The 14644-nt window shown below is 36.0% G+C and overlaps 1 protein-coding gene across 4 annotated transcripts in view; it reads left to right on the forward strand.

The window, feature by feature from the left end:
• Window positions 1-14644, forward strand: part of ANAPC10 (anaphase promoting complex subunit 10) — a 39672-nt gene that overhangs the window by 3721 nt on the left and 21307 nt on the right. For all 4 annotated transcript variants that reach the window (XM_075035504.1, XM_075035511.1, XM_075035486.1 and 1 more), the window contains exons 2-4: window positions 3434-3550; window positions 4963-5053; window positions 5851-5971. In XM_075035504.1, coding sequence (XP_074891605.1) covers window positions 3436-3550; window positions 4963-5053; window positions 5851-5971 — 327 coding nt within the window. In that variant the 5' untranslated portion in view covers window positions 3434-3435. The remainder of the gene's footprint in view (window positions 1-3433; window positions 3551-4962; window positions 5054-5850; window positions 5972-14644) is intronic.

Here is a 14644-nt window from a genome sequence, read left to right on the forward strand (position 1 = left end):
CATTGATCATGTCATCAAGGCATTAATATATTAACATTGTTAATAAGGAAACAGCAGCCTACTAATGATCTTTTGGAATAGCTGAATGGAAAAATTGGAGATGTGTCCAGCCAATGCTTCTATAGATGCAGTCTGTCTTTCCATTTTTCAGCACATGTCAAGGAGAAGGGCTTCTAGACAGATTACCTGTTTTTACACAGCCTTGGGGGGGGGGGGGGGCGGAGACAAAACAATTCTTTATTCCATTATCTTCTTGGGCTAAGATTTTTTTTTTTTTTTTTTTATTTGGTGAGTTAAATTACTTTTAATGGTAAGTATTTGTCTCTTGTCCAAAATGAGGTACTTGTACTTTTGCTAGTAATATGTCCAAAAGTGTTACTTGAGTGAGCTCTATATTATTTTTCCTTAGTACTTCCATCAGCTTTCTGCTTTTAAAATTCTTAAGAGTATTTGGAAGCTTCAGCAAAGCTATCCAGAACGTATTGTTACTAAGCTGGTTAAACAGAAGTTCTGTCATGAAAAACTGACTTGGTTAGTTCAACTCATTAGTTCAAACATTAAAGATTTTCAGTCTTTGACATTACCAGTGCACAGTTAGTGCCTCACTTATTTGCCAGCAGTGGTTTGGAGTTGAAATCTGGATCTTGAGTAGCTTTGCCTGTTAGATGGGAGGAAACAAGCTCAGTGTAAGACAGTAGGAAACTTGGATGGTGGTTCTCGCAGTATGTTTCAGACCCCCAAAATGTATGCCTCAAACTTTTGTGAACCAGTGCAATACAAATCTTGGCAGTGTTAAGTTATTTAGAACTTCCCTGTGTGTGCTGAAGCTTGTAAGAAATCTCAACATCGTTGTCTTAAGGGATTATGCATACTTTAAAATTCTAGTAATTTTTCTAAAAAACATGTGTAATCAACTTTCTGAGATAATCTGACTGTACAATGTAATTTCTGTCATTTACCTTATTTTGGTGGGTTTTGATGGGATGTTTGCATACACCTTATGTCTTAAGGTTGGGTTTGTCATTAATCTGACAATAGCTATTTCTAGGAATGAAGATGTGACTATCAGATTTGGAGTTTTTAATTTTCTCTTGAAGTCAAAATAATGAAGGAGTGTGAAGACTAGCTGGTGATGATATTCAAAAGATGTTTTGTATCAAATGAGTAATTTGGTTTTACTTTGAAGTTGAATTTTCTATGTATGTTTTTAGAGGTAGGAAGAACAGCATTATTGGTTTCTGTATAAATCTGAGAATTAAAATGAATGCAACTCAACCTTTCTTGGTTGCTTCATTGTCACAAAAGTAACAGAATAGCGCAGAGTTTGGACTAGTAGGTGATTTGAGCTTTAAAATTCATGAGTCCAGGAAAATATTTTCCCCAGTGTTTAATAAACATAATTTGAATTTTGGTGTAGGATGGGTATTGGACTAGATGATTTTTTGAAGGTCCCTTCCACCAATCCAAACCATCCCGTGATTCTGTGAAAAATGTTTGTTTTTCAGGTAGCTGTGAACTAAGTGTTTTGTAATTTTTTCCAAGACTGTTTTAAATTCTTAGAAGACTAGAATACTTGTGACATTGAGTTTTATTGTTGCTATCAATAAATTTAAAGTTGCATTAAGTAGCAACTAGAGTAAGTTATTTTCTATTCTAGTCTATATTCTCAGATACATAGGTTTATGGTGTAGCCAATTCAATATAGCACAACTACATTTTAGAAAGCCTATTGTAAATATTTGATAAAAGTTTAAAACAGACAATGCAACACCTAAATACAGTGACTAGAGAAGATTTATGTGCTAGTGTCTTGTTACAGGAATGGCTAAATGGATTGCCTGTTTAATTTTTTTTAATAGGTCGATTTTTTTTTGAACAAAACTTTGCTGCATGGGCAAGGACTTTAAAACATCTTGTTGCACGAGTTTCTTCTTAATTGAATGGCATTGGGATTAGTATAACTGTGAATTATATGAATATATATGTGATATCTGTAGGATTAGCTGTGTAGTGTTCACCTCGCTTTCTGAGAGGATGTGTTTGAGCAAGGCTTTCTGTTTGTGGTCTTTTGTGACACTTGCTGTTGTCAATACTTAGATTTTACTACACGTGTAATTATTTCTTCAGATTTTTTATGGTAGTCAGGAGTGCAGTAGTCTTGTATATGAGAAAGTAGCAAAAAAACCCTGGAAGTCTGTCTCAAGTCTGTTTGCCAAATGAAGAAAAAAAAAAAAATTAGCCAAGGGCCAATAGAAAGTGATTGGTGCGGACAGCGATGTACACTACAGAATTCAGATTTCCTGTGTCTGACAAAGTTTTTAACTGCAGAGTTATCCTTACGTAGAAAATCTTGTCTCTGCCTTATATCACTTCTATAGTGGGTAAGGTCTGGATCCTGTGGATATCAGTCAAGTTCAGTACCTCATTCACTATCTAGGCGAGTGACTGGAAGACTTCTGAGGTTAGCAGAGTGTAATACGATGTCATGCATGTAAGCAAAGGATTAGAAGTCAACTCTTAATTCCCTGACTCTTGAGTGCTTTACGTTTAATTTAAGCTTTAGTGTAGTTCCTTGCATGGAACTTAGGTTTGTTTGGAATCTTTTTTTTTCTTTTTTTTTTTAAAGGTCTTTTAAGCTACTTTCTAGGAAGTGTGAGGTGCTCTATACTATATGAAACCCAACATGATTATGTTGTAGTATATATGGCAGTAGTCTAGGTGTTGAGACTGAATGTGATTACTTGAGCAGTGCAAGTCACATATTAATGATTCCAGATGAAGTTGTGAAGTTAAGGAAATGGAACATGGATAAATGTGGCAATAACCAATCCCTACCAAATTAGAGACTAAGTGATTTGTTTAAACTCTCATTTCCTATTTTTAAAGAGAAGTTATCTCCAGGAGGACAGGCTTGCTCTAGCTTCTGAAGAGGCTTCTGAATGTGTGGATTAAGAAAACTCTTAAGTGTATGTGGGGGGCGAAATGAAGTTATATTGCTAGCCTTTAAATCAACAGGGTCTGTTTTAATTTCTTAAAAAACAAAGAAAACCATAAAAAAACAAATCCTGAAACCCTGACTAGCTCTATATGTATGAATTAGAATGATACAAGCAAAATACCTTATAAATGTTCCAAGTGTGTATTGAATTTTTAAAGACACAAAATTTACATGTATGTGGAACCTCCTATTTAAAGTTGTATTTTATTTTTTTACTTTATATTATTTTATTATATATAAATAAAAGGTTCTACAGACATGTAGAAGTGTATACTTATATGAATATATGTGTGTACGTATAAACCACATATTCTGTAGACTATTATGTAAGTGTGAGGCCAAAGAATTAAAGTGTCTATATGAACAAACACAACCCTTTAATTTTCCCATCAAGCTAAAAATGTATCAACTAACTCGCTTGTTTTCTTTTACTAGAAATGACTACCCCAAACAAGACACCACCTGGTGCTGATCCAAAGCAGTTAGAGAGGACTGGTACTGTTAGAGAAATAGGCTCACAAGCAGTTTGGTCTCTTTCATCCTGTAAGCCAGGTAAAATCACAATAAGTGATGTAAAAAGCTGAATGTACATTTTTCTTCTTGGAATATATAGTGGTTTATGTTTTGGCAAGAAGACATACATACAGACTGTAGCAGTAAAACTGCTGTAGTGTAAGCTGTATGGGTAGCCACTACAAATAATTTTGGCCTAGTCTATATTTGATGCAATATGAAAGCTATAGCTGTATCAGAGATCCTACAATGAGGAAATATCTCATATTAACAAAACGGGCCTTTTACTGATTTTATACTGAATTGGTTTTTTTACTTGCACAGTGAACAAACTAAACCATGTGAGCAGAAGCACACCCAGCGCTGTGTAATTGTTTCTATGCTTTGGCATTTTGCCTGGGTATCTTTGATTTTTAACTTAGAAAACTCATGCAGCTGGGAAACCTGAATGTTCTGTCCAAACTTTGTGTGGACTCAGCCATTGTAGTGTAGCTCCCTAAAATAGTGCAAGTAAAATGACATTATTGTAAATGGTCCTGAGGTGCAGTTAATGATAGCTTATACCTGCTCAAAATATGTGAAAATCTGTATTCTTTTCATTTGAGGTGGTTGAGTTGCTATTTCAGAAATATCTGTTGGGAATTGATCGGGTATCTTGCTGCAGCCTAGAGTCAATGATCCCTTTATGTCACAATATTGTGCTCAGGCTGAATGTCTTTGGTCCGATATCCTGGTATCTTACTTGGAGAAAAATATCATGGTTTAGTTGCTTCAGAGTGAAGATAATTTTTTATTGCAGACTAAACTTCAACTGCTGAATTAAAACAGCAGCTAGTGTGGGCAATCAATAAAAGGATGTGATTAGTAAAAGGGCAGATAATGAGGGAATGGAAAAATAAAGATTTGGAGTTGTTCCTTTGAATGTGACAGCATTAACTTTCAGGAATACTGTTTTTGGCATCTAGTGCTTGTTCTAGCTGCTAACTTGAAATGTAAAAGTATTTCAGGAGACTAGTTGAAAAGAAAATGTTATATTTGGCTAAAATTTTATAATAAATGAATGGTCTCTGCTAATGATTTTCCTTTAGTTCAGCACTTAAGATTATAGACTAGGTGGAAAAGTCTAACCATTAAGTATTGTTCTTGCAAATAGTATGAATTACTACTTAACCATTTGGAATTCTAGGACATGTTGAATGGTTTCAAACACCACAGGCTTCAATAGGAGATAAGAATGTAAAGACACTCAAGTGTCTTTGATTGACAGGTTCCCGTGATTCAGTTTTGTGTCACAAAAGCATAGGCACAATTTGGATATCTAGAAATGTTGCCGTATATGTTATAACTTAGGACATGTACTTTAGTTTGTAACAGCTGAAGAAAAGTTACGTCTGTGATATCTACATCACGGAAATGGGATTTTCAAGACTATCACATTTTCTTTTTCTTAGGATTTGGAGTGGATCAGTTACGAGATGATAATCTAGAAACTTACTGGCAGTCAGATGGATCACAGCCTCATTTGGTGAACATCCAATTTAGGTATTAAAAATTACTCTATATGGGTTAGGGTTTTTTGTATAACTTTATTGATTACTGTTCACCAAGATAGGAATTTTGGAAGTGCAAGGACTCCTGGGTTAATGCTCTTACCCAACTGGTAAGAAGCCAGTTAGATAGCATTTATAAAAATGACATTTTCAAATGTTATGGTTACTAAATGCCTAAATAAGCAACAAGAAGGAATGTTTAATAGTATGTAATTTGTAACAGTTTAACATTTACCCACCTAAGGTGACATTTTTGTCCTGACTTTCTGTCTTTGAATGTAATTTGAGGGGTAGATAACTGTTTTTAAAGTAGTCCTGTATGGCTTAACAACTGATTATTTTGAGAAACCTTTTCCTATTAAATTTTGTGTAGAATGCTTTCAGTCCTTTTTTGTTAACAAAACTCTTAAGATAAGGTTAGATGTTTGTCACCTTTTCTTATTTGCTTTCTGGAGAACTCTTTGGTATAGTAATAGAGCCCGTATTTCATAAGCTAAACATATGCTTTATTGCATACAAGTGCTTATTTGGTATCTTGGCCTTCATTTGTATTTCTTGGTATACTGGCATTTCGGAAGGCAGACAAAGGAGAACAGTGAAAATCAACTCTGTGCATAACTTAATGTGGAAAAACACCTTGTCGCTTTGACAGCAGGGTTCTTATAAATCAGTAAACACACTTGTATTAAGTTTTAGAACATTTAAATCCTTAGCTACTACAAACAAGCAACAAACTCATCCTGAATATTTTTCTTTACAATGCATACATACTTTTGTTGCTTCTTGCAGAAGAAAAACAACAGTGAAGACGTTATGTATTTATGCAGACTACAAATCTGATGAAAGTTACACTCCGAGCAAAATCTCTGTCAGAGTAGGAAATAACTTTCATAATCTCCAGGAAATCCGGGTAGGTCAATGATGCTTTGCTTTTCGTCTTAAAACAGTCCTCTCTCATTAGGACATCTAATGTAGTAAAATTGGTTTTGGAGGTAAAATATGGCAATGTGCTTGCTTGGAGGGGGAAAATGGCTGCATTTATTTTGATGTTTGCTTTTAGCTTTATCTTGTAAATTTACTAGGCTGGTTTCTGTTTTTATCGGGCTCCAGTACCATCATGGTTAAAACCAGACTCAATGTATAGACTCTGTAATGGAATAAAGAATGGGGCTTTCCAGAACAGGCTGTTTAGAATTGGTTAAACTTTGATCTCACTTAAAATATCTGCAAACACTATGCACTGCATACATCAAAAGGGAGACTTGGCTTTTAAATATTTGCATTTTTAGACTTAACTTGAAATCATGCTTTTTTTTTTTTTTTTCATGAATGGGTTACTCAGCTATTGAGTCTCACTAGGAATCAGAATTTAAAACTACAGGTTTTGGTTATGGCTGTGTATGGTGCATAAATATCTTTGGAGTCTGGATTTCATTTTTCGAGGCTGCTTATACTCTTATTAACTAGTAGCAACTGATTCAAAGCTCATTTTGAGACCCTGGCAAAAAGAAATTGGGACACAAGGCCTGATGATCAGTTATGAAGAAGTTTCTTTGTATTCTACTGGTTAGATAATGTTCACGTAAGTGAGAATCTGTTTCATATTTGCTAACAGCTGACTCCAGCCAGTACTGGTGGTGAAAGCTAGCGGAATTGCAACACTAACTTTTCCAAAATCATATACAAAGCAAGCAAGATACCAATTTAAATTGGAAGTCTAATGTAAATTATAATCAGTTGTGTTCATAAATAGTGTTTTACTTTTGAGTATAGTTTCTAATATTTTGCAATGCTTTTTTTATACTGGAGAGTCACTGAGATGTAGAAATTTTGGAAGGGATGCAGTATTTCTGTTTTTAACAGTACGATGCAAAATCCAATTTCCATTTCTGTAGATATGACATTTGATGCTTAAGACTTCAAATGAGACATAGATTTGTAGTGTTTTGTTAATGTTTTTATTTACAAAAGTGTAATAGTCAAAGCCAATGTCTTTTCAAGGTGACGCTTCTGGACAGAAAAAGTTTCTTTGGAACAACTGAGATCAGATTTGAGTTGCTTTAACTGCTTGGTTTTGCTAGCCTTTTGGTAAATAGTAAAAGCAGGTTTAAAATATGATCTTTGTAGATGTCCACCTTGTAAACTAATCAGGTTACTCAGGAGCAGGTATCTTTGTTAATTTTGAGTTATGGTAGCCTCGTGTTTCAGATTCCTCTTCTCTAGAGCTCAGCAGCAAACTGGCTGATAAATTGGGAAGGTTTAACTTGCCTCCCTTATATGGCAGGTATTACAGTAACAGGATTGGAATGATGAGAAAAGGGAGGTGCTAAATGGTGGCTTAGATTTTTACTTATGTGGTTTTAATTGTTTTCACTTTGTTTTTCAGCATTTGAATTCCCAGCAAGTGCAACTTATAAGTAGAAGGTTGTAGATGCAGTGGGAGTAGAAAGTATAGTAAATGCGTATGCTTTTATTGTGTTGGCACTATGTATCTATCTATATATATCTTTTCAATGGTTTGTGATGTTCCCTCAAGTTTTGACCTATACTTGTATCCTAAATCTTAAATGGAAGGGTCTTGACTCTGTTCTTTCAAAAGAATATTTAATTTTAAAAAAATGAATCACCACATTACTTTGGCTTTCATCAGCTGCAAAGTCTGTCTTTTAATCTTCTGAATTGCATCGTTGCAATTTTTGGGAGTTGCACATTGTGTAACAGTAACAGCAGCTGGACCTTTTTCCTTGTTAGGCTATGGGTCTGTTTTCCGAATGTCCACTAGATGTCATTGTTGTCCTTAATTATCAGTTTGATTTTGTGCTTGTAGTCTAATCTTCCAATACCTAAATGATTATCCTTTTATAATAATGTTTAGTACAGCATTATACATATAACTGCAACAACTTGAGTTTCTTCTACAGTGGCAAACTTCCACTTTTAAGGGCATATGTGTTATTATACATTTTATTTTTTTCTATAGATCTTTAAGCATATTAGTCTTCTGCAGTTTCTCAGGCAATATTTCTTCAGCTTTTTCTTGCTAAACACAGGATTCTATATATAATGTATTTAGTTAAAAAAGGCACTTCTAAATGAAACAAGTTACTAGTATCTTTTATAGTATATTAATATGATTGTAATATGTTGCATGAGAGCAGTAATTCTTATGCATACCACAAGCTCATATGCTTTTTTACTTCAAAACTGAGAGGACAATATGGTCAAGCTGCTTACTAATGAGATACAATACTTTGATGCTGTTAAATACTGGTGACTAACTTTTGTTGCCACTGTAATGTTAAATATTGCTATCTATTTTCATATTTCCTAAACCGCTTGATATTCAGAATGTGTTTCTTAAATTTTCCTTCAGTCCTGCAACTTTCTCTTTTCTTCAGTTTCTCTGACACATAGGTGGGTTATTAAAGCAGTGTGAACTGTTATGAGCTCTTTAGAGAAATCTGCTTAATTATACAATGATTCCATTGGCTTCAGGACTGATTAACTGGGTGGAAAATCCAGCTCAATCATTTTATATTTTTTCCATGGATTCTTGCCCAGCTCTTAGTGTCTGATGGAAGTCCTATGATGTCTCCATGTGTTTTCTTCCTAATGGTCTAATTTTCAAAACAATGCAATGTGCTGTTAGGCTACGTTTTATCACTAATATAAGCTTAGCTTTAGTTTATGGTCTAGTATGTAGGCATGGCCTTTTTGGAACCTAAGATGAAATTATTTTCTGAATAAAAGTTGTGGGGGTTTTTTTGTGTGTTTTTTTTTTTTCCATCTGAGAAACAAGTCATTTGTACCCCATCCTGTGGGTGAGAACAGACATCATAATCTGGCAGTATTATTCCTTTGCTCAGCTGGAGGAACTACAGTTAAGATGTGTGCAGTAAGCTTTCTCCTCTGACTTAAGTGCCTTTTTATCACAGCTGTCAAACTTGGAGAGCAAATATTTTCTCATTTCCAGTCTCGGAGTTCTCCCACATAATGGTCCAAACAGTCTGGATGGACAAGATAGCCTACAGAGGCATTTTTGGAACAGCATCCAGACTCTTCAGTATGTGATTTAAGTCATTACTCTTTCTCATGATACAAAAGTAATCCATTGTAAAGAATGTGAGTGAGATGTTGGCTGCAAGAGATCTCTGGTCTCTTCAAATAATGCTCACCTGCTTGTTGCCTTTGTACCTCTCCAAGACATTTAGGTTATCAGCAGTTCATCTTGCCATAAAAAGTATAAGTGTTGTGATGCTAAGTGCAGGCAGAATTTCAGCTTATATTCACCTAGTAATTTCAATGGCTTCTGCTGTCAACCTATAATGTAGGGACTTTACACAGCAAAGCAAGACACCTGTAAACTCTTGTATTAGCCAGTTCTACATCTTTGGATATAAAAGACACTCTGGGAGGGTGTGGGTCAGACTTCCTGAAAATAATTACTCACTTCTTGCATTAGTTCACATCTGAGAATCCATTGGTGTTTAATCCCAAAATTAAAGTTGCGTTAAGAGGCAGAACCCCTTCTGAAAGAGACAAAGTCTTCTATTCTGCTGTGCCCTGTAGAGGACTCAACAACAGAATGTGGTGTACATGTCTTGGCTGTAACTGGTAAGATGCGACTAGATAGGTATAATTTCCTTCCTATTCCAGTAAGAGTTAGTTCTTCCAGCATAGTTTTTGGACTTCCCCATGATTTTTGATTTGGAGTATGTCATGTTTTTCATTTAGTTTTTTGTGTAGTTCAGAGAAACTGGCAAGCTTTGTCATAGGACCAAACCATTGCTAGTGCATGGTATTGCTATGTGTGCTTTGCTTTTCAAGTTGCTTAAGGGTAGTAATAATCCACATGGCAGGTAAGATGTGTTAATATTCAGGCCTAAAAGGAAAGATCAGAAGTACCCCATTAGAGGGGGGGACAGGAAGCCTCTGGCTGTGAATGTGCTCTCTTTATGCAGTAGGGAAAATCTGCACACAGATAGCATCGTGGCTTTGTGTAACCTAGAGAAGCAAGATGTTTGCTCTCAGCTTCTTTTGGAAGCCATTCAGTCTGAAGCAATGCTACTGGAACAGGGTAACTCCCCTGGTTAACAGCATTTATAGGTATGCAATGCTCTGTCACTGCGCAGGGATGGATACCTAGGAAAAAGACACTTTGTCACTGGAGGTCCTATGTAGCAGACTGCATCAAAGAATGATACGAAGTATTAAACATTGCTTTGGAAGAGGCCTGCTTTACACTTTCCTCCTGGAACAGTTGCTGTACACTTTCCTCCTGGAACAAAAGCCTACTTAACCTTTTCAACAAGACTCAGTTCTGAAGATGATTTTGAAGACTCAGGTGAAAGCCCTGTTATCTTAATATGTCTTTGCTGGCAACAGTGGGAGTCCTTTGTTTTGGCTTTTTGTTGTCTTCTGTTGAGTTGATGTCTATTTTGTTTTCAGTTTGTTTTCTAGCCCTTTTGGTCTTGCTTGGTGTTTTGTAACCAGGTGCTCCAGAGCTGTCATGAGCAGAGAGCAGTCTCCCTGGTGGTGTGCTGTTGTGACCAAGCACCACGGACAGGGCCACTGCTTCACTGTTTTAAGAGATTCGGCACAAGAGCAGGGAAATCTCAACCACAGGAGTGCCCAAACTGGGGGGCTTTTCTAAGAGGTAGTTAAGGAAGTCTGACCTTATTGTCGTCTCTTTACTCCTACATTGTCCTGTGATTGTAGTGAAGAGGCTGGACTCCTCTGGACATTTTCTGAAATTCAACAGCTAGGAATCTCGACCTGCTTTCTGTATGTGGAGTAAACTTAGATACTGAGGTACAAGAAGAGGCTAACTTGTCATAGGACTGTTGCCAGCTAATGAATCAAGAAAGTGTACTGCTTCTGAGTCTCTGATCAAACATCTCTTAAGGTGCATTTTAAACTGCTTTTGTCCGAAGAGGGAGTACTGAGTTGTTACTGCTTTATTTAGATTTCTGACTAGGCTTCAAGTGTCATTCCTCTGTGTTCTTTCTTCTATACAAGAAAAGATGCATTTCTGACCCCTAATTATTCCTTGGGTTCAGAATGTCAAATAAAATTATTTAGTCTGCTATCTGCAAACTACACTTGATGCTAAGAAAAGACTGAGTAAGCTTTAGTTTTATAGAATTTTAAGCTGTAGTCTTTCTTGTCTGTCTCTAGGATGTGCTGCAGATGAGGTCATCACTTCAGTTCTTTTTGATTGTTATCTTGCTGTTATGCTAGTTGGGGAGGTTCCTTACTTCTAAAATTTACTGGTACTGGCAATCTGCAAAGCAAGGGAGTAGAATGATCCACTGGTATTGGTTAGTTATTAAGCCTTGTGATTGATGTCAAGGGTAGGAGTCAAGTTTGGGAAGTAGTGTTATTTCCATTTGGTGTGGTTGGTACTCTGTATTTCCACCTTCCAGCAGAGAGGGCATTTTGTGAGTCACCAATTAGGATGTTCACATGAACCCCTCTTTACAAAAGAAAGGCTAATTTAGTAACATAACATCACTGTTCCCTCCAATGTCATCATCACTGTAGATTATATGACCTGCTTATCATTCCTATGCTTATGTAAATCAACTAATATACGCTTCAAACTGTGGAAATTATGAACAGGATTGCAGTTTTCCTGCTTTTTACAGCCTGGAATGGTAATACATTGGAATGGAGCTTACTATGTAGTCGTGAGAAATGCAGTTATTGAAATAGCCTTTTGTGCATATGAGGTATTTGTGTACAAATAGCGAGATCCCCGTTAGATCTAGAAAAATTCTGAAGAATGGAAGATTATTTTGGTCCACACATCATAAAGTTGTTAAGCGTTTTTATCTTACCTTGCTCTGAAATGGTATTTTAAGAGAAATAAACATCTTTTCTGTTGGATCTTAAAGAAAAAAGAGGAAAACTAAACATTGTTTTTATGCCGTGGCATGTGTTGTATGTAGAAAGATAGTTTTTCTTGTTTTGTATCACAGCATTCAAAAACAAATCTGTGAAGGAACCTTTTCTTGCCACAGAGGGACTCAATTAGGCAAGGGTACATAAAGAGGCCCTGTATTTTTAATACTGTCAGTCTGACTTTACCTTCTGAAGCAGAGGAAAAGCCATATGAAAGAAAGTGGCAACAGCTTCATGGAAGGCAGGAACTTGATGAAGTACAGAGCTTTCCTCAAGGGAACTCGAGTATATAGAGGCTAGGAACTGACAGAAGCACAAAATTTTGCATATATGTGAAAGCCTTGCCTGGAATTATAACCTTTTTCATGATTATTCGATCCAAGTTCCACCATGGAAAAGGAACTGGAAAATGTGTATGATTTTTCATGTAAAAGTGAAAGAGCTTCTCTCTCCACTGCCAATAAGAAAAGGCAAGATAACTTACTAATCAATTTGACACTAATTGTTTATGCTGTGTAATATCTGTTTTGTAGGGAGTGTTTGGTTACATGGTTACATCTCTTTTCTGTGCATGAAGTTCTAGTAGGAGGATTTGAAGAGATTTCTTAAAAAGCTTGTTTGTTACATATTTTACTTCTGTAAAAATCTTTCCGGTATGGATGGCTTAAAACTTCAGATAAAAAAACCCAGTACGTTATCAATGCAGGGAGTATGTCCTCCAATGTGATGGGGGATTTCTGATAGGCTTTAAGGCAACTCTGCACTAGTGCATTTTAATTGCAATACTATAAACAAATCCAGTCCTTTCTCTGGCAGACAGGAACAGGTTGCAGATAGTGCTCTGTGTGCGAGAGGGACAGAGCCAAATACTTGAATGTTTTATATTAGTATTTTTTAAAAAAGTAGGGATAGAGTTGTGGCCTTATAGCAAGTATAGAATAGTATAGGAAACCAACTGCAAATTTAGATGAGCATATTCTCCAACTTCTTTTGTACGAAGTATGATAATACTGTTGTAGAATGGTAATAGTATTAGTCATCTTGTAGGAAGGTTAAGTGATCTGTTTGTAGTCTATGCAGATTACCTATGCTATTGAACCAATATCCTAAGTCAAAGTCCACAGCGGGTTGTGTCCAGTTTATACCTGACCAACTGAAACTTGTAATTGTGATGTTCATTGGTACCAGACTGTGAATGCTTGACACTTGTTCAAATGAATTAATTCTGTCTGGAATTGCCTGATTTGCACTAGTATAATTTACATCTACCTGAAAAAAACCCCCACAACCATATACACTTATGTATAAAGTTCCTTCTTCAGTTAAGCCAAAGTAAAGCACTCCCAGTCCTTAAAAACTTATTGTTCCCATTTGTTCATCAATTTGTTATACTGACTCGACTTTTCTTGGTAACATTTTTCAGAAAAGCTGTTTCTTTTCAGTGGTGCTGTAATGTTGATTAAATAGCTAATAGAGATTTAATATACTGTGTATACTTCTGTGTTGTTCACCAAGTTTATTGCTTTATGGAATCTGTATTTCCTTATTGATTACCTCTGTGATTGTCTCCTGTACTACAGACTTTCCAGATGGTTTCAGTAGGCTTTTCAATTTCTGATAGTATCTGTATAATACCCAAAGTGGTAGAATACAGCCATGAAAGATTGCTGGTTTTCCATGGTAGTTTCTTGAAGGATTTGTTCAGGGAAGACTTGAATCATGAAGAGCAGTATACTAATAGACTAGCCCCTTTACCATTCCTAATAAGTAAAAATGAAGAATCTCTTCTTCGCAAGAAGAAGGGTGAAGGGAGTACACATATGTATTAATAAAAGTTCTGTGAGACTAGGGTCTGTCACTTTTTACCTCTTGGCATATTTTGTCAGTGGCATGGCCATGCTGTTGACATACAAGATTCTAGCTAGAGCTATGGAATAGTCTTCTTTTTTTTTTTTTTTTTTTTTTTTTTCTTAACTCTACTAACTTCTGCAGCTGATTTCCACCCACCCCTGTGCTTCTGGCTTTTGTGAAAGCATTTTATATAGCCTTTAACCCTTAGTGCTACATATAGCATCTCTTTTGTTTCTTTTAAACTATGGCTTTTTTCTTTTTAATGCCTGGATACAGAAGAGATGCTGATCTGACTCTCTTTGATAGCATTACCAAATTTTTGGAGCTCCTAGAGAGATCAATCAAATGTCTGTGTTCTTTAGCTCCTAGGAAGTGGTCCAAATATGTATGTTTAGGTACAATAGATCATATATTTAAAACAGTAGCCCCTCCTGCCCTTCGCTCCCTGCTCCCTGAAATTCAAGTTGTAATCAAACTTATGTGCTATCAGGCTGAGGGAAGAAAAGCATGTTTTTCTTTTACATGTCCAAAATGTAGTGAAAATCCCTGTGGACAGTCGTGTTTACAAGGGTAACTGTCTGCATTCAATTGTGGGTTATGAAAGTGCTTGCTTGAATAAGTACACTGAGCTATCAGACAGAACAACCAATAGTTCGTTGGACTAATTGACCTTGTCAGTAGAATAGAAACACTTGCAAATAAAATTACCATTGCCAGCAAAGTTGCAACTGAAAACCCCTGAAGAAACTGTGTATATCCTCTAACTATCTTGGAATGCAATGATTCAAGCAGCAGATATGTGTGGTAGGGGGGTAGGAGGGGGGAATCA

Source organism: Buteo buteo, chromosome 1 (genome assembly GCF_964188355.1).
Source record: "Buteo buteo chromosome 1, bButBut1.hap1.1, whole genome shotgun sequence".
NCBI classification, from domain to species: Eukaryota; Metazoa; Chordata; class Aves; order Accipitriformes; family Accipitridae; genus Buteo; species Buteo buteo.